Source organism: Fomitopsis serialis, assembly GCF_022376445.1.
Source record: "Fomitopsis serialis strain Sig1Antser10 chromosome Unknown B0H18scaffold_237, whole genome shotgun sequence".
NCBI classification, from domain to species: domain Eukaryota; kingdom Fungi; phylum Basidiomycota; class Agaricomycetes; order Polyporales; family Fomitopsidaceae; genus Fomitopsis; species Fomitopsis serialis.
Window position 1 is genome coordinate 24,978 of NW_025955197.1, and position 20,512 is coordinate 45,489.

The following is a 20,512-nucleotide window of genomic DNA, read 5'->3' on the forward strand; positions in this document are numbered from 1 at the left end:
CTGATGCCAGCAGAGTTGGTACAGCTTCCACCGGTGATGCATTGTGAATTCGAGGAGCATCCGGACGGCCCCGCGTCGGCATTTGCAGTGCTCAGCACTGCCGGCTGCAAGAGAAAGGAGGGGAGTCCAGGGACTATTGAAAGGTTGCTGAGTCTTGAGCCAGTGAGTCACGCAGCGGTAACGGCTGCTACGGTCATTGCCGAATTGTTCACTTACCCATTGCAGTCTCGCTGATCATCTCTTTGCTCGCTCTGCTTGACGGAAGGCTGCCCACAAATCAGTACGTATCATTTCAAGTTCGATTCATTGACACAAACCTTACTTGGATTGACAGCTCGATTCCCATGTCAGGGCCAAAACAGCTTTATCGACGCATTCCTGGCGCCGGTCAGAAGGGCAACGCACACCCCACTGTTTTCGAGTTACGCCGCTTGCAACAGATCGCAAAAAAGCAGCAGCCGTGGTACCCGTTTGCAGGACCAGAGGAATGGGAGCTTTGCGAGTGGATCATCAAGAGTAATCTATCGCAGCGCGCGCGACCGACAAACTCCTAAAGGGAAGTCTGGTGAGCAAACACCTTTATTCAACCGAGAGATCAGTTCTGAACTTATCTTGAAGTTCCGGGAGGCAGACCACACGAAATATGCTTCATTCCATGACAACAAGACTTTCCTGCGCACGGTGGATTCTCTTCCCGGACCTTCGGCAGACTGGAAACTTGTCGAGATTACAGTCGAGGGCAACCAAGTCGATGCAACCGGCAAGAAGATGTCTGAAGTCCTTGACCTATGGGCACGAGATCCTGTTGCAGTTGTTGCGGATCTAGCTGGTGACCCACACTTTGAGGGGAAGAGTTCATTCGAGCCGACACAAGTCGTATTCGAGCGAGATGGTCCAGATGCACCGGAGATCCAGTTTTATGAGGACATACCTACAGGCGAGTGGATGTGGCGACTTCAGGTGAGCTTCAGTTGTCCGAAATATGGATCAATGTCGACTCACAGTCGCTGTAAGTCACTGCTTCCCAAGGGTGCTACAATCGCGCCCGTTATCCTTTCATCTGACAAGACGCATCTGTCGACGTTCAGTGGTGACAAGCAGGCGTGGCCGGTGTATCTCACCATCGGCAATATCTCCAAGGATGTTCGCCGGAAACCATCCGAGCGAGCCGCAGTCTTGCTTGGCTACCTACCTGTGGCGAAACTATCCTGCTTCTCCCCCACAGAACGGTCACTGCAGGGCCCGGGTACCGGCTTTTCCACTATGCTATGCGCAAGTTATTGGAGCCACTCATCGACGCAGGTACCCATGGCCGCCAGATGTGCTGCGCCGACGGCTACATTCATCATGTGTATCCTATCATGGCGGCGTACGTAGCGGACTATCCCAAGCAGTGTTTGATCTGCTGCTGCAAAGAGAACCGATGTCCTACCTGCCTCGTCAAACCTACGGATCGAGGCGAGCTACTCAACACACTCTATCGTGATCCACAGGAGACACTTGCTGCCCTGAGGAACCCCCATGCCGATGAAACATTTGAGGAGCAGGGCCTTCGTGAGGTTCCCGAGCCCTTCTGGTCCGATCTGCCATATACAAACGTTTTCGGCTGCATCACTCCCGACCTCCTACATCAGCTGCATAAAGGTGTTTTCAAAGATCATTTTGTCAAATGGTCGACGCACGGAAACGTCGCGCAGACGGACGCGCGTATGGCGCGTGTCCCTCCATACCACGGCCTCCGAGTGTTCAAGAAGGGCATATCCACCGTCCAGAAATGGACAGGAATTGAGTATCGTCAAATGGAGAAGGTCTTCGTGGCCGTCATAGCTAGCATGCGTTACTTGGAACCACGGATTCGAGCCGCCGCGCGAGATCTCCTGGACTTCATATATCTCGCTCACTACCCGGCCCATACTACGTCGACGTTGGAGGAGATGCGTTCAGCACTGGTCGCGTTCCACGCCCACAAGCAGGTGTTCGTCGACCTTGGAATCCGTCAGCACTTCAACATTGCGAAGATTCACTGGTTGGATCACTACATACCAAGTATCGTCGCTGTTGGGTCGTGCGATGGGTTCAGCACCGACATTTTCGAGCGCCTTCATATTGATTACGCAAAACAGGGCTACAGGGTGAGTAATCGGCGAGAGTACCTGCGGCAGATGGTGACATGGCTTACCCGGCGTGAGAAGGTCAAGACGCACCAGTCATTCCTACGATGGCTTGAAGGCAAGAACCCTGCAAATCCGACACCGGCAGCACCGCACTTCAGCCCTCCCGATGACGAGGAGGACTCGTATTCTGACGAGTTCTCCTCAGACAGTGAAGATGCCAGTGGTCTTGATGAAAGTCCCAATGGCGGGGGTCGGTCCGAGTCGCTGCATGACCAGATGGACGTTGATCCGGGGCCCTCAATGCGGGCTACTGAAGTTCGAGTCGTGGTGAAGCTGGAGGAAGATGAAACTATGCTATCCGAGCCAGCGGTGTTGAGCAGCGAGGACAACGAATGGCGGGTACAGCCAGAAGAGCGTGCAATCGTGAGTCTTGTTCAATCCAATACAGATAGTGAAATACGCACTGACTCTGGGCGTATAGAGTGGCAATTTGGAATACCACATAAGCCGCACGCCGGGATTAGGCTACATGTCCGGCGCCAACATCACTGAGATGTTCGCCGCGACTCGGTTCGAGGACGCCCTCTCACGTTTCCTTCTCAGTGAATGTCCTTCTGCCTCACGAAACATGCTTGCACTGCTCGAGTCCGAATATGCTGTCTTCCCGCAATTCAAACGTACACTACCATCGCTGCATCAAGTCAACAATGACCGCTTCCTGGACCGCGTGTATGCTCGCCCGGCCAAGGGAACACAGTCTGCGTACTATGACACAGTCTTGTACGCACCGCAAGGCGAACCATCATTCTCAACGAGTCTCGAACGTACGTAGTAGAATGAACCTCTCACGGTGAATGCCTATTAATCTACTGCATGTCAGATTATCGTGTTGCGCAAGTGCGCGTTATCTTCTCTTTGCCGCCGCATCTACAGCACCTTCGCCTTCATCCAAATGAAGAGCAATCACACCTCGCATACATTGAGCTGTTCACACCGTTTGAGGATCGACCCGAGCAGTATAGCCGGCTGTTCACAGTCTCGCGAAGTCACGAGAACATGCAGCGGAAGTCGCTGGTCATCCCTCTCAAGTCCATTCTTCGGAGCTGCCATTTGGTGGCTGATTGTGGGGAGGATATTGAACGTGGATGGGCATCGGAGACGGTACTGGAGGAATGTGAGGACTTTTTTTTCAACGTGTTTTCGGACCACCATATGTTCAAATTCACTCGCACCCATCCTTTGTAATTCGTAATCTGGTCATATGTACGAGGGACATTGTTCATCATTGACATTGTCTGCAATGGAATGTCTTTCTCGATGCCCCATTAATATTGTGCGCCATGAATGTGTAGCGGTGTCCTGGTCATGCTAGTGCTAGCTCACAGCGAGCGCCCAGGAGGCGTCTCGCGTGCGAGTTGCTCTGCACTCTCATGCCCTCTCTCTCGCCTCATTGTTCCATCGAACAGCTGGCCTGTTCAGACCTTAACACTATCAAGCTTCTCATCAAACCGAGTGGGCCGGGCCCACTAAATATCGTGCGTGGTTCTATTCATTGCAGTTGTTGACTCCGACTGACAGGCCATGCACGGCACACCTCTTGACAGACCATCCACCTTCACTCTGACTGCCATCATAATCCTCACATACTCCCCTCAGCTGATCTTGCCGTCAACCGCACTCCTGAGAGGGAAAGCCCACAACCAATTGCAGGCAATGACTCTGCAACTGTTAAGCCTGAAGACGACCCATTTATCGCGCTGCCGCCAACCCCTCTTAGACCTCCTCCGGTCGTCGATGACTCACTAATCGAGGATGAAGGTCAGTGTTCATTACCTCTATGGCCTCCTGCTCATCCTGATGGATTGAGCGGCGCTGGTGCAGCGTCACGCGAGGCATTAGGAGGTGCGGTCAACTGGGAGGGAGATCGTAGTGGACAGCGAGCCAAGTGGGTGCACAAGTCTCCCACTCCGACTCGGAGTAGGCTTCTGCGAGACAGATTGGACCAGTGGGTGAGTAATTGGCTTCTTGTATGGCCTGCTGGTGTACTAAAGAGTTCAATACAGGCAACTCCAGGCCGGCAGAGAGAACCCTCGCCATTCCCTGGGATCTTCGACTTCGGCTCACCCGAGCACGATTCCTCACCACCAGCAAGTCCTTGTCTGCTACTTGGTACAAGCTCTCGCGACGCACTCCACATGCCGAAGTACTCCACAGCCCACTCTTCAAAACACGACTCACAAGCCGGCCCCTCTGTCGTCGCTGGCTCGCGCTACAAACGTGAGCCACGGGCGGCACACCAGTGGCGGTCACTAGGACTCTTTGAGTTTGGAAGCTCTCCGAAACACGACGCGACTCCGGAACACGACGCATCCCCGAAACACAACCCGCCGCCGAATCGTGATCCTTCTCCGAAACACGAACCTTTGTCAGCCAGTCCCATCCTCCGACAGGACAACCATCGCACCACTGCCGTACATCGCACGCCGAAGAGTAGACGCCAGCAGCGAGCTCAGAAGATTTACCAACGACATCTGCTGACGTCGGGGCCTGGCGGTGCTCTGAAGTCCGAGTGAGGTGTCGACACCTTCGCTCGTGTTATAGCATGAGAGCCGTATATACTGTTCACGGATGCTAGTTCGTAGCATTCCTGTATTTTCAAACAGTCTATATAATGTTTTCTCAGCCCGACAGAGTGAGTGTCGGCTCTGCATGCCCTCATATTGCAACTCGTGTACCACAAGGCCCTCTGATGAGCATGTCGCTCTCGAGGGTGCTCCACGGAGACTGTTTCTCCGCAAGGAGACAAAGTCTCCACGTGCTAAATGGCGCACATCGGCCCTCCTCTCCGAGCCTTGATCTCCACGGGAGGGTGGGGTGAGCCACGTGTTTGCGCTCGTTCCCTTTTGGAACGATGGAGAAACCGTCCCCTTATGGAGACTCAGGCGTTTCCTGATGCTGTTCCTGTCCCGCCGGAACATGAACCTGAAGAACATCAGGAGCCAGTGGGAGATAATCTGCAACAGCAACCTGATCCAGTAGCTCCTCTGCAACCTCAGTATGAGCGTCCTCACTGTCAAGGTGCTGGACAGAACCCTCAGAGGAATAGAGACAATGCCTATGGTGACGAGCCACCAGCAAGTATTGACCGTCGTACTGATAGTCAAGGCCGTCAACAACCTGAGGCTGAAACTGCTCAATTTATACGGATGCTGGCGGAAGCGAACCATGGTCTTCCCCAAAGTCATAAGGAAGCCATGGAATCTCACGACCATGATAAATGGCTCACTGCTGAAGGTTCTGAGTACAAGTCACTCATGGACAATAAGACTTGGGTTCTAGTTCCATGGCCTAAAAACCGGAAGGTTGTCAAGTGCCATTGGGTTTATGCGATTAAGCATGATGGTCGCTATAAAGCACGTGTTGTCGCAAAGGGATTTACCCAAGTATGGGGTCAAGATTATACTGAGACTTTCTCTCCGGTTGCATGGTTTGAATCTGTACGCTACTTGTTGGCACATGCAGCCCTTGAAGATTGGGAGATAGAGTCTATGGATGTCAAGATGGCATTCCTTAACGGTGACCTTGACGAGGAAATCTACATGGAACAACCCGAAGGATGGGTTGTACCTGGCAAGGAGAACTTTGTCTGTCTTCCCAAGAAGGCAATTTATGGATTAAAGCAAGCTTCTCGTCAATGGAATGCTAAGATCCACAAGTCTCTCCTAGACTTAGGGTTTAAATGGACTTATTCGGATGCTGGAATTTATGTCTTCTCCCGGGACTCTGATGGACACACCTGCCTAATCATATTGTATGTCGACGACTTGCTCATCATGGGTGACTCGAAATTGTTTATCGACAACATCAAGCAGAAGTTGTCCTTAGATTATCAGATGACAGATCTGGGTGCTGTTCAGTGATTCCTTGGTCTTAGAATACGTCGAGAGCGTACTACACGTCTCATCTACGTTGATCAGGAAGACTATATTGAGTCAGTTTTGTTTCAGATGTCCAACTGCAAGCCTGCACGGACACCTCTTCCCGCTGGAGCAGACCTAGAGAAGAATCCAGACACTGCATCTGAGGTTTTCCGTACCCGCTACCAGAGCATTATTGGCAGCATCATGTATGCTATGCTCGGTACTCGTCCAGACATTTCTTTCGCGGTCACACGTCTGGCAAAGTATTCTTCAAACCCATCCAAAGAGCATATGCGGTTAGCCTACTATGTCCTAAGATATCTTCAAGGGACTAAGGAACTTGCTCTCTGTTATGACGGAGGCTCGAATTCTGGTCTGATTGCCTATTCAGACTCTGACTGGGGTGAAGATCGCAATGATAGGCACTCTACAAGTGGCTTTACTTTCCTTATGGCCAATTGTGTCGTTTCTTGGGTGTCAAGACATCAACCGACGGTATCTTTGTCTTCAACTGAAGCAGAGTATAAGGCCAGCTCTGACTGCTGTCGTCAGATGGCGTGGCTACGTCATTTTGGAGAAGAACTGGGAGATAATATGTCTCATCCAACTCTGCTTTGTCTTGACAACCAAGGCAACATTTTCCTTGCGGTGAACCCTGCTGTGGATCGCCACACCAAGCATATAGAAATCCGTTATCACTATATTCGGGAGTTCTACGAACATGGAGAAATGGAGATCTACTACGTTGCAAGTGAAGACCAACTTGCTGATGCCTTGACCAAGAATGTTCCATTCAGTGGAATTGAGAAATTCAGGTCTTCAGTTGGCATGATGAGATACTTGACATCTTGAACAAGTGGGAGTGTTGAACTTCCGACTTTCCAGTGTTATCTTATCTTATCAGTTACGTACATATATGGACTTGTGTTCTGCGATGTAGTATTACATACATTCTTTTGATGGACTCTGTCTGGACTCATCTTGTGACTCGCTCCAGACCGATCTACACTGTTCCAGACTTATTCTGGATCATTCCACTCCCTTCCGGCATGTTCCACTCCCTTCCAGTACATTCCTTGATCACATGGACACTTATTCATATCCCTATCTCTGGAGTTAAGGCTTACTCATTTCCCTAAAACTCGGACTTAGTGATTACTGATCTGCTTACTGATGTAGCATGTGATCAGTCCCAGACATGTATATATACTGGGGTGATTCCCCCTAATGGATAACGATCTCTCCTCTCTTCTGCCTGCCTAGCATCAGAGTCTTCCCTCTGGGATAGGTCTGTTCAATCCACTCTACTGTCCTTCACTTCCACTGGCCTAACAAGCCCTTCTAAACCTCTTTCACTTCAACAGTCTGTTGTTCTGTGGAGTGAAGATGTCCTTCCAGACATCATCGATTGCGGGCAATAGCTTGCTATGTGCAATGCCGTCTTCGTACTCTTGCACTTTCGCAGGCCACCGCTTCTTAACCTGTGCGAAATGGACCTTGTCAAGTCCTTGAAGACGGTCTGTTGTCTTTGATCATTCCTTCACGGTCTCCATATGTGCAGTGAGCATGCCTGGCGTCAGCACGGCTGCGTACAAGCTGCTGTAGCTTGACCCCTCGGAGGTTTTCAGGCGGTCCCGATGGCGGTGCTTGAACTTCACCACCTAGTTCTTTCCAACCATCGCAGGTGGCTGGCCAGGCGGACGTGGCTGTGCTGCGAGGAATTGGTTTGCAACATTGTTGATTTTGCGATTTGTGGGTGGGCGAGCACGGTCCGAGCATCCCTCGATCCATCTGACTATCTCCTCTTCCGCATCCGCTGGAATACGTAGTTCACGATTTGCCCGTGTCTCCCGTGATGGCTGGCCATGTGCACGGCGGCGGATTGTCTCTCGTGGCACCCTGGTTTTGGCAGCGAACTTCCGGAGCCCTTGAGGCACCTCTGCTACTGTCTGCTCCACGTTGTACGCATTCGCAGCAGCATTGTGGTGTTTATAATTCTGTTTTGCAGTCTTGTGTGTCCGGGTATATTGGGCTAGAGCAATATTGACCATAGTGAGCCATTACTGGGAGTGAAAGGAAGAGAAATGTCACTCGCAACAGAGCGTCTGAGCTCGATGTAGTGACGGAATATGCACATACTCCACAGTGTTTCACGCAGTAACTGTCCTGTTTGATAGAATTAAAGGTGATTTTCTAGTATTTTAGGTGATCGGCTGCGTAGTCTACGGAACTCGGGAGTGCCCCTGCGAGCGTTGTTCGGGCGTGCAAGACACTTCCATATACAGAAGGTTCCCGACCATTTTAGGAAGGTGACCCATCGGGGGGTACTGACCCAGGCCCCCGGCAACTACCCTTGATGTTTGTCCGCCAAACCGACCGTGGAAAGGCCTCGTTCACCCAATGTTTCCGCCGTGGTTCACCCAATATCGGACAAAGATGTCACGAATGTCACATCACGTGAAAGATGTCACATTGGTTTGTCACTCCATTTTCGCTCTCATTATGCCTCTATTATGGCCAGGTGAAGTGATGAGCACACTCAAGCATACTAGGTTAACATATCACAATAAGATGACCATTGAATGCCTGTGATCCGGTAAGCCGCAGGAAGTATTGAATATAATATTGGTGGCACCCCTCCGGCCCTCGCTCGGTCACCCTATACACATTATTCAGTGGTACCTACTCGATACTAACGGTACAGCCGGAGTGCATTTCGACCGTTGCAAACGGTAAAGCCGCCTCCGGCCGGAGCTGTGATTTCCTCGTTGCAAACAGGCCGGCCGGACTGGTTTCTAACAAGCCGGCCGAGCGTATCTCAAACCAGTTCAAACGGTCCGGCCGGTGTATCCCTAGGGCACCTATGTTCTGTCTGAACAGGGGGGCCATTTAGTGTCTTGCTGGCAATGGACCGGCCGGGCAATAAGGGGTTTTAATTATAACAGATCAACCAGGATACTCTTTCTCCTATGGTAACGAACCGGCCGGGCAATGGGATCCTTCATTTGTAACGGGCCAGCCGGAGTGCATAATTCAGCAGTTGCAATGGGCCAGCCGGAGCATATGCTCCCTGGCTAATAAGAGACCGGCCGGGTTGCATCATCTCTAGCTGGCAACGGAGTGGCCGGACCATTTTTCCACATTGATAGCAGGCTAGCCAGGCCATATAATCTAGCACTCCACACTGGTAACGGTCCGGCCGGGCAGTGGCACCATCCATTGGTAACGGTCCGGCCGGGCAACAGTATTGTGACCCAGTATTGGCTGGGCCAGTCAACAATAGACCATACTCCCTTAGAACAGCCTACTAGTAGCATGTATTATATGTCCACAGTGCATGCCCTATCACATTGCCTGAGCTGTTAGCTCACTGGCCAGCCATGCAAACACTGGCCGAGAGCATTCAAAAACCTTCGGCCTATTGTATTATGATACAGAGTGTGATTTGAATGATTGTATATGTAAGACCATCACTAATGGAGCCCAACATAGTGTTCCCACAACTCAAAGGGGCTTAGTGAAGCTGCCACCAGCCAAATTAAATGGCCGGACATCTCAAAACATCGGCCGGGCATTTTAGTTCATTGGCCGAAGCTTTTAATTCACTGGCCGAAGCTTTTACTTCATTGGCCGAAGCTTTTCGTCACCGGCCGAAGCTTTGGATTGACCGGCCGAAGCTTCTACTTCACCGGCCGGCGAAAACAGCCGGTGCTCGGCCAAAAAATGGCTGGCCGGTGGGCAAAACCGGCCGGGCTGTTGAATTACTATATGTGGAAATGTGGTATTGTCTGGAAGCCCTTCATTCATAGAGTCTAGTATTGATTTCCTAGTGTCCAAAGGTACATAGTTAGGCCAGGATATGCGAGACAAGATTTACTCACAGGCTTCTTTGCAAAACATGTTATTCAACTGCTGAAGCCAATATTCTTTGCCCACACTGTTTGACTATCTAGAATGTGTTATTTCAATGCATAGAGTAGATCCCCAAAAGGAATAGTCTTATTCTTTGAAGCTGAATGCAGGACAACAAATAAGGGGTATACAGGTATGGTATACATGCTGCAGCTAATTTCATTCCAAACAGTTTCACCATCTAGAATGGTTCATTTACACACAAGGAATGAGTCGTCCAAAGCAATAGTCTTATTCACACAAGCTGAAGTGGTACAGAGTTAAGGAGATCATGCACAGGCGTACATCTTATGAGGTTCCGCCGACCATTACCAACAGTGGTAGATGTTTCTGTGCCATCTGATTGCCAAACCTGTGGCAAGCATATTGGTCAGGATGTGAACACAGTATAACATGTATCCCATATACCCCCCTTAACTCTGTGCTCCTTCAGCTATGTGAATAAGACTATTCCTTTGGAGACTGATCCTTGTGGTCAATGAACATTCTAGATGTAAACTGTTTGGAAAGAATTAGCTGCAGCATGTTTACATAACTGTATACCCCTTATTTGTTGTCTGCATTCAGCTTCAAAGAATAAGACTATTCCTTTTGGGGATCTACTCTATGCATTGAAATAACACATTCTAGATAGTCAAACAGTGTGGGCAAAGAATATTGGCTTCAGCAGTTGAATAACATGTTTTGCAAAGAAGCCTGTGAGTAAATCTTGTCTCGCATATCCTGGCCTAACTATGTACCTTTGGACACTAGGAAATCAATACTAGACTCTATGAATGAAGGGCTTCCAGACAATACCACATTTCCACATATAGTAATTCAACAGCCCGGCCGGTTTTGCCCACCGGCCGGCCATTTTTTGGCCGAGCACCGGCTGTTTTCGCCGGCCGGTGAAGTAGAAGCTTCGGCCGGTCAATCCAAAGCTTCGGCCGGTGACGAAAAGCTTCGGCCAATGAAGTAAAAGCTTCGGCCAGTGAATTAAAAGCTTCGGCCAATGAACTAAAATGCCCGGCCAATGTTTTGAAATGTCCGGCCTATTGATTTGGCCCTGTAGGGACAACCTGGCTAATTTTATGGCCAGTAAAGCAAAAACCTGGGTGAGTGAAATCTCTGGCCAGTTAATTTGGCCAGCCAGTGGGGCTGTTTTGTGTTTTGCAGCTTCACTAGGCATCCCTAAGTCATGGGAAAATTATGCTGTGATCTACTAATGATGGTATACCCTATAGGTGCATAATACATATAGTATTTCAATAGCCCCCAGGGGGCTGTGACCGGCCGGACCATTTGAAGCAGGACAACTCCTGCCCGGCCGCCTGTTCGTGGAGTCAGTTTGTTTAGGCTGGCCAACCCATTCTGGACCAGATAGACTTCACTCGGCCGGTCCGCTTGCAATGAAGGGATTTTATCCTGGCCGGAACATTTGAAGTGGTGGGGCCTGAGTCCGGCCGCTCTGTTTGCAACGTGGACTGGCCGGCCGCTCCGTTGCATGTGCTAACCCTGCCCTCCACCCGGCCTGTTTGCAGTGATGTTGTATGGGTCCGGCCGGACCGTTGCCTATCCAGCCGGACTGTTTACAACAGGTACATTACCCCGGCCAAAAGCCCGGCCGGCCTGTTGCAAGCGGTGCATTGTTGCTAACGGTAGACCCGGACTACTCCGGCCGGAGGCGGCTCTACCGTTTGCAACGGTCGAAATGCACTCCGGCTGTACCGTTAACAGCGAGGTTTTCCACTGAATGGGCTCCCCTATATCCGGACAAAGATTGGGCGGCCAGAGGCTTCCACCACCCAATAACGGACAGAGTTTGGGCCCCTCCGGGGCCCCTCCTTCACCCTATACCCGGACAAACATCTAGGATAGTTGCCGGGGGCCTACTGACCCATTGGGGGTTTAAGTCTGTATTCATTCATTAGCATGCTCTGCACAGATTACGTAATAGAAAAGTCTGCCAGTTTGAGGTGGTATCATTGTTCAGTGTTTGAGACAGTACATTATATTGACATGGTATAACAGGACAGCTTAGCTACAGTTAGGCAAGAGCAACTGTGCAACTGCACATATCATTAGGGACGTTCAGAGTTCGCTGTCCGGGTAGCTATCCCAGCAGCTATCCCGTCCAGCTTTCCGAGGCTCGATGCCGGCAAACGCCGACAGCGAGCCCAGCTGTGATCGTGCTCGCGACAGCAGAGGGCTCACTGTCGGCACGAGCGCTCGGCATCCCGTCGGAGATTCAAGCGACGCGATCAGCCACAACACTGCACCGACAATTCTCGTCAGAGTGAAGAAAGTAATATGCGACGGGATGATTGAATATTGAGCATTCAATATGTCTTAATTTGTGGTGTGGCCCATCTGTATGTACCGGTAGTGTTGTTCAGTCGGAAAATTCGGGTGCGGGAGGTTACATGTAACGGGCGCGCCCGCCACATGCTTACGTCAGCACATAGATACATCGTGTGAGCATGTAGTGTAGTCTTTCGCCTTTCCAACACCTGTATACGAGGCCCCTTTGTTCCTGTTCTTGTTCCGCCTGCTCCGCACGGCCGCAGCCACTACGGCCGCCCGAGTCGACCTTGCCCGTTACAGTAGGCAGTGCATCGAACCGTGACTGTCCTGGCTTACCGCATTGGGACGTGTCACGTGTGTGACATAGGTGTTCTGCGCGTAACAGCCTGTGACGGCACACATACAGTGCCGTACTGTACAGATACAGCCTCATATGTTACTTTAATATTTTTGCGGCACTCTGAACATTGTCCCATGATCTCTCTATGCCAAAACAACTGCACAGGTGATGAGCTTCACTACAAAACAGTGGGCAAGACTGCACTTGCCATATTTGACAGGCAGCAGTGCGGCTGGCGGCTATTTCCGTAGGGGCGTAGTTTTCCGATTTACCGACTTTCTGAGATTGCAGGGGTTAGGGCTAGCTTCCGAGTACTCGCCACTTGTTTTCGCGTCCCGACGGGATGCCGAGCGCTCGTGCCGACAGTGAGCCCTCTGCTGTCGCGAGCACGATCACAGCTGGGCTCGCTGTCGGCGTTTGCCGGCGTCGAGCCTCGGAAAGCTGGACGGGATAGCTGCCGGGATAGCTGCCCGGACAGCGAACTCTGAACGTCCCTATTGGGTAATGGCTGTATAGCAATATTGGCATAGCTACCTGGAATCAATAATTTTTGTTGGAAAGGTTATGGATTGTCTAGGACACTTAGGACTCAGGATTTGTGTTACCACATTGAGGATGATGAGCTGAGCCATATGAATGTAAACATCTCTGTTACTACTATGATACTCCCTGATGAATAAAATTTGGCTTGTGCAAGGTTAGTATTATTGTTAAAGCTTGACAACTGCTTGGTCTAGTCAAGCACAGAAGTTAGTCTCACAGACTAGTATGTATTGATACATAATACATATACATTGATAAATGAGATTGAAGTGATAATTTGATGAACCAGAAAACACAAGACACAGACAACACAACTGGGATCGTATTGCCATACATGGCCCACTCCCCAGCAAGTCCACCATCTGGTGCCTATCCTATGTATTACTGCTATTTATGACCCCAAAAACATCCCATTTGGCCATGTACACCAGCATATTAGGGGGTGGCCAAAGACCAGTCGCAACTGGTTGCAACCAGTCTTTTGACCAGTCCCTCCAATTTGCCCAACCCTGGAAGACTGCAACTGGACTGGGTAGGACCAGTCCTACTTTGACCAGTCCAGTCCAGTCTTTCTAAGGCCAGTCCCAGTTCAGTCCCAGTCTTTTTCCAGTCCATGGACTGGACTTTCAAACACTAACCATGGGAGGTCCCAAATCGCCATTGCTTTGTAGTCTGGGTTGAGGCTCTGGAGCTCTGCCTCTACCTCTGCTGGTGTCGCGATCTCCCCTGTCCTGTCATTATGTGTGTGCACTCCATTTAACTGTACCTTGTACCACTTCTCGTCTGCCCGTATCCGTGTCTCTCGGCCACCTACAAAGAAATCTACAAATCTCGGGGCGAAGGGAGCAAGCTCCCCTGCTGACTGGTCAGTGCACGTGAACATTATACAGTTGTTGTGGCTATTGAACTTGACATTCACCACCCTTAGGTGCTTGCTCTCATTGCTTGCGTGGAGCACCTCGTTAGCGTACTTTACAATCGTGACATCTCCCAGTCGCTCTTTCTCCAACGGTCCATCCTTCATCTCCACGATGAGACACATGTGGTGGTGAGCTGACAGTGGATTGAGGGACTGTCGAGGTGGGGCTCTTCGAGGTGGGACAATGGGCGGGGTCGTTGCCACCACTGTTCAGACCATTTGTTTGGTCTTTGCTGGCCCTGTCGTGGTCATCCTGATGGTGGTGGTGTTGTCCTCATTGTGGATGGTGCTGGGGTTGGAGGCCGGGTTCCTGGCCTCCATGGTGTCCATCCGAGTTGCTAGTCTGTTGATTATTCTCACTATGCTATCCAGTATCTTTGCTTCGGCGGTTGTTGTGGAGGGCAGGTTTTACTCCACTGGCCTAGTCTTCGGGGCTGCCTGTGGTTCAGTTAGTTTGGTAAGCCTCTTTGCAATGATTTCAGTGTGTTTAATGATGGTACTCGGGTACTCAGCGTGTATGGACACCTCTTCCAGTAATCCCACTGCGCAGCTCAGTGCTTCCTCAAGTAGGATCATCTTACACATGTTGTCTTTGCCTGCGTTCGCTGGGCTGAAGATGTCAGTGATATCCTCGTCCATCCTCTGTAGAAGCTAGACTTCGGTCAGACGCTCAGTCGCAGAACACTCGACTATATTGTGTACCTAGACTTCGGTCAGACGCTGTACACAATATCAGTCTCAATCACAGACAGTATCGTAAGCGGGAATCTTACCTCAGTCGCAGAACACTCGACTGAGGAAAGAGAAGAAGGGAGGGAGACGAAAGGACGAACCACCCCCGGCGGTACGTCACATGTCCGGTGGCTGAGGGATCGAGATTGCGCGACGCAACCTCAACACTCCTCCTCGGCGCGAAGAACGAGAGCCCGAGGGAAAAAGGGAACATATCGTACGGGATAAGAAAAAGAGAGGTATCGCAGAAAGATAGTGAGGTGTCGCTGTACCGTATATGGGTGTGATGTCATGTCGTATCGTAAGGTGTCGTGAACAAAAGAGAGTGAGAGAAAAAGACCGTAGAAAAAGACCGTGTGTATCGTAAGAGAGAAAAGAGAACTCCTCCTGTCGTGGGACGAACCCAGAAATGAGAGTACTCCTCCTCAACGAGAAGACTCCTCCTCGGATGCTGCACGCAGGCCCATGAGTCCGCGCAACAACAGGAACGGCTTCTTCTCCAGAGGCTTGGTGAAGGCGTCAGCAACGTTAAGATGAGTGGAGACGTGCTGAACGGCAATGCGCTTGGCCGCAACGACTTCGCGGAGGTAGTGCCACTTGATGTCGATGTGCTTGACCCGAGCGTGGAAGGTAGAGTCGGTGGACAACGTCATGGCGCTAGTACTGTCGACACGCATGAGGGAAGCGATGGGTTGTGTGAAGCCGAGACCGTCGAGGAGAAAACGTAGCCATACAGCTTCCTTAGCAGACTCGGCAGAAGCGATGTACTCAGCTTCCGTCGTCGAAGTGGAGACCGTTGGTTGCTTCCGTGCGCACCAAGACACAATGCCTGAGCCCAAGTTCCAGCAATAGCCAGAGACAGACCGCCTAGATTCGTAGCAGCCGGCGTGACTAGCATCCGCATAGCCATTGAGGTTCGCCACATCGGAGCCGCCCAGATGGAGCCGGAGAGAACGTGTGCCCTTGAGATACCAAACGACCCGCTTAGCGGCCTCCCAGTGGATCTCGCTGTAGCAGTCGAGGAACTGACTGAGATGCTGGATAGAGAGAGCGATGTCCGGGCGCGATCCGATGGCAAGATACATCAGGCAGCCTACGAGAGAACGATAGGGAAGACGAGCGGCGCGTTCCTTCTCCTGGGGTGTCTTCGGCGAGTGCAGAGTGCGAGACAGCTGGAGACCAGCTTCCATGGGTGTACTGACCGGCGCGCAGTCAGGGCCATCGAGACGGAACTGCTTAATGATTTTGTCGATCAGAGCAGTCTGGGAGATGGACACTGAACGTGTAGCGCGGTCGCGATCAATCTGGATGCCGACACAGAAACGGGCCTCACCGAGGTCGGCGATCTTCCACACTTTCCGTAGATCATCCTTGAATTCCTGGCTAGCCGCAGAGTTGCTCGCCGCGAGCAAGAAGTCGTCCACATGCACGCCAGTGAGCACGGTACCCCGCTCAGTCTTGCGGAAATACACGCAGTACTCGCATGGTAAACGAGTGAAACCGATGCTCACCAAGTGATCGTTCATCGTCTCGTTCCAAGTCCGGCTGCCCTGCTTGGTGCCGTAGATGCCCCGCACCAGTTCCCATACCCAGCCCTCTTTACCTGGCTCCTCAAACCCGGACGGCTGCTCCATGTAGCAGTACTCCTCCTCAGGCAGAATGCCATACAGGAAGGCCGTCTTGACGTCGAGTTGCTCAAGCTCCCAGTTCAGCGAAGCAGCCAGGTGCAGAATGACACGGAAGGACTCCATCCGCATAGTCGGAGAAGACGTCCGATTGTAGTCCTGTCCGAAAACCTGCTGGAACCCCTTGGCGACCCAGCGAGCCTTGAAACGCACGGGCTCACCCTTTTCGTTTCGCTTCAGACGGTACACCGGCTTGCCTTTCATGACACGACGACCAGTGGGCACCTGCGCGCGAGGAATGAGACGATAGACGCCAAGGTCTTTGATCGACTGCAGCTCATCGCACAGAGCCTCTCGCCACTCGTCACAAAAGGGAGAAGCCTCGGCCTCGGCGAAGGTGAGGGGGTCACCCGGGTATTCACAGTTGAGCGGGAGGGAGTCGTCCTTGGCCAGCGCCGCGAGCGCAGACTCAATGTCAGGATGGATGTCCGTGTGCAAGTCAGAGACCGCGAATTCGGGTGGGACAGCGGGTTCCACAGGAGGTAGAGCGTCGGCAGAGTGAGCTACAGCAGGCCCGGGGATGCCTGAGTCAGAAGGTGCACGAGGAACACTGGCCCAAATGTCCGCCAGCGTGCGATCAAGCCGTGACGTGAAAGGGATACCGTCAGCCTCAGCGCGACGCTGCGAAGGCACAGGAAGACGAGAGGAGCGACAAACGGCAGGAACGGGAGACGCTGCAACAGGCGCAACAGAGGCCGCAGCGCTCGGCTGGGGGAGCATAGAGATAGGTGGCTCGGGACCAGGCAAGGGCACGACGGGCACGGGGGAGGACGGACGAGGCGGAGCCACAGGATCGTCATCATCAAAGACGGGGGGAGCATCATCAGGAGGGGGAGGACCAATGACGGGCGGGGAGGTAGCGACGGGCGGTCGAGGTGTCTCAGAGGTCTCATGCGACTCGATGAATTGCACATGGAACGAGCTTACCACCTTATGTGTCGCCCGATGATAGAGCCGATACGTCTTCGAGGTAGCCCCGTACCCAATCAAGACACACTCAATAGAGCGTTCATAGATTTTGGGGTTGTGCCTGTTCTGAATGAGCACGAACGCGCGACAGCCAATTTCACGGAGGTGCGAAAGGTCAGGCTTCGCCCCATGCCACACCTCATAAGGTGTAATCCCTTTGGGCAATGAGCGCGAGGGCGTACGCACGGACAGATAGTTCGCGGTAACGAGGAACTCGTCCCATCTGTTGGCAGGGACGTTGGCAGCCACATCAGGGAAAACCGCCCAGACGCTTGGGCCCTCTGAAGAGCAACAGAGAGTGCTTTGAGAGCGCCAAAGTAGCCAAACCGCCTCAACCAATCTCAACACAAGTGCCTCGGTCTCAAGAGGAATTGTTTGACAAAAGCAGCTTTTTATTTTTATTTATTCCTTGAAGTGCGTTTTCAACCGCCATTTGTCAGGGCAGCCCAGCATTGGGTTTCCCACTCAAAAAGCAATAATAAACTGGTTTGCGAGTGATAAAACCAACGTCCAATTCCTACTCATTAAGAGGTTGAGACTGCTAATCAAGAGCTCTCAAAGTGTGCATATTGCGCCCATAGCATGGTTATAAATGGATCATGATGCACTTCAGTAGGCAATGCGAGCGAACAGTTCATTGCGGTATTGACGGTGCATACAGTAATACATGATCACAACACGTAGCTATACAGGGTATACCACCAGCTCGTGGATATGAGAGCGATGTTAGTAATGCAGCTGGTGTTTGAGCCCAGTAAAAGCTACAGAGAGGCGGAGAGGACAGCGCAGGCATGGGCACAGAATGACAGTCCGAATACGACGTACATGATGTAGAGAACCTCGACGAAGATGATCGTACACGAAACGGAGCGCAGCGAGACGTACTGCGTTTCAGTTCCACCACCTGACGGACGTAGACACCACCATGGCAAGACCTATTCAGTTTCAGGAATTATGCTCCATGTCAGACCGTCAGTTCACGCACCTGCACACTCCTCTACCGGTCGACGGGGCCTCTGCATCCTCTTCACGCTCGTCAGGCTGGCCTGAGCCGCTTGCCAGGCCGCCGCAGGCACGTCACTAGCCTTCGTGCCAGTGTTCTTCGGCGCCCACAGCTTGGAGATGCGCGAGATCGCGGCCGTAGGAATGCCACGGGTGACCGTAGGCTCAGCTGCCTCGTCGTCGTGTCTACGCTCGTGCTCGAGATCCCTGCAAGCCTCCTGATAGGCACCATGTTGTGTCAGCACAGCATCAGCAACAGGCTATGTGCTTACCGTATGGTGTTCACCAACGTCTCGTCCATTGACTTGCAGAACCGAGCACAGCCCTCATCGTACTTCGACGGGTCACTCGGGTCCGCACAGCGCCGCAGGTTGTCGATGCTGACCTTCAGACGATCGTGCCTACAAAGCACAGTTAGGCCGGCCTATAAACAAATAATGTTCCTTACTCGGTGGGTACGTCTTCTCGTCGAAGCTGACGGTGACGTTCACCTTGACGGCCTCGTCCAGCGCAACGATGATCTAATGCACAATGACTTGAATAGAGGCTTCAGTACCTAGGGTATCGTACTCACCGCAGAGCAGACCAGAGCTATCATGTTGCTCACAGGGGCTGCTTGTTGATGTCAACCGCGCGTGGTTCTCAGGCCGCATGGCCTCCCGATGAGCTCCAGACCACCACTGACGAGCTGCGACTTCAGCCACAGCCTCGTTGTGGAAGGGAGCGTCCAGGTTGGCCACCCACAGCTAATACATATCAGTAAGCGTACCTAGACATTGGCACGCACACGCACCGAGGGATCCACCATCGGATCTGGCATCTCCAAGTTGCCGTGATGGAACGCGAAGTCCTGCTTCAAGAACTTCACGAGAGCCTCGAGGTGACTCGCCGTCTTCTCGTTGTACGCAGCACTGCTGAGCTTCTTGCCGTCAGAGCCGTGTTGCGGCACCTTGAACGCGAGGAAGTTCTTCTCGACGACGCGCTTTGCCTTCTGCTTGACTTCCTGACGAAGTTGAGATGACACCTTCGCCACCTGACAATTTGCTCGATGCTCATGTCACCGCTGAGACATCATGAAGTGACGACTCACATAGTGGATCATCCTCCCGCGAGTCACTGTAGTATCCGCCCACCCCTGTTGTACGCGGTCAAGAACTTTTCGGTCTTGTACCTCTCGTGCTTCTCCATGAGCATCTTCATGATCTCCACGGGCTTCTCGGTCTTCTCCATACGACCGTCCTTCATGACTCGAGGCCACGCGTTCTCCAAGCTGAGGTACACGCGGAACTCCTGCTGGGCGTGGTGCAGGAAGCTCTTCAAAGGCTCCTGCGTCATCGTCTCGAGCACGTTGTTGTCGACGTCGATGACCTTCTTAGGCCGGCCGACCTTGCGCTTGCCCTTGCTCTGGCTTTCTCTTTCTTCTTCTGCTGAGGCTTGTCCTTGACCTTGACGACGATCTAGGCCAAACGTCAGTCAAACGCCGCCTTCCAAGCCACAGTCTCACCTCGTCATCCATGTCCACGTCGCCATCAAGCTCGTCAACGTCCTCCTCTCGGTCGTGACTTGACACCTTGTACTCGCTGCCATCGTCGTCAGAGTCGTCCGGGACGTGGATGGGGGACATCGACTCCATCTTGACGCGACGAGTACGCCTTGCTGCACCCTTTCCTGCTCTGGATGGCGAACCTGCTGTCACAGATGTCAGTCATCAGCGTGAGTTGTAAGACACACCAGTGGCTCACCGCCCTGTCCAGAACCTTCCTCGTCCTCGTCCTCGTCCTCGTCACCTCACCCGTCCTCGTCATCGTCCTCATTCTCCTCGTCACTGTCCTCCAGACGCAGGAAAGTCTTCTTCTCCGGAGGCTTCGCAACGCCCTGCGTCTGCTTGGCTGATTTGTACCTGAGGAGTCGAATAGTAAAATACGCGACTCTTTGAGCGACTTACCAAGGGATGCAGCCAGGTCCTCCTCCTGCCTGGGCGCCTTCGAGCGCGACACCGGGGGCGAGGACTGGATGACCACCTCCGGTATGACAACACGCTTGCGTCCAGGCGACACCTCTGCGAGGTATGCGTCAAAACAGGACCGTAT

The 20,512-nt window shown here is 52.2% G+C and overlaps 3 protein-coding genes across 3 annotated transcripts; 1 reads left to right on the plus strand and 2 right to left on the minus strand.

Annotated features, from left to right (window-relative positions):
- Positions 1-344: 344 nt before the first annotated feature.
- On the plus strand, positions 345-4,687 carry B0H18DRAFT_1127164 (uncharacterized protein; the record flags this gene model as incomplete). Its single annotated transcript, XM_048035262.1, has 9 exons — positions 345-516; positions 557-960; positions 1,015-1,246; positions 1,303-2,537; positions 2,596-2,894; positions 3,511-3,649; positions 3,719-3,932; positions 3,996-4,123; positions 4,178-4,687. 9 exons carry the CDS (start codon positions 345-347, stop codon positions 4,685-4,687), a joined length of 3,333 nt encoding a protein of 1,110 aa, XP_047885451.1.
- Positions 4,688-7,695: 3,008 nt separating this feature from the next.
- Positions 7,696-8,086, minus strand: B0H18DRAFT_1157329 (uncharacterized protein; the record flags this gene model as incomplete). The annotated part of the gene is made up of 1 exon (XM_048035785.1): positions 7,696-8,086. A coding segment is annotated over one exon (391 nt), but the record flags the coding sequence as incomplete, so codon positions are not given.
- A 1,566-nt stretch (positions 8,087-9,652) lies between these two features.
- On the minus strand, positions 9,653-13,204 carry B0H18DRAFT_1157331 (uncharacterized protein; the record flags this gene model as incomplete). Its single annotated transcript, XM_048035786.1, has 13 exons — positions 9,653-9,798; positions 9,916-9,979; positions 10,150-10,190; positions 10,232-10,298; positions 10,716-11,119; positions 11,152-11,353; positions 11,443-11,513; positions 11,536-11,779; positions 12,143-12,215; positions 12,382-12,618; positions 12,673-12,729; positions 12,845-13,106; positions 13,153-13,204. 13 exons carry the CDS (start codon positions 13,202-13,204, stop codon positions 9,653-9,655), a joined length of 1,920 nt encoding a protein of 639 aa, XP_047885453.1.
- Positions 13,205-20,512: the final 7,308 nt, after the last annotated feature.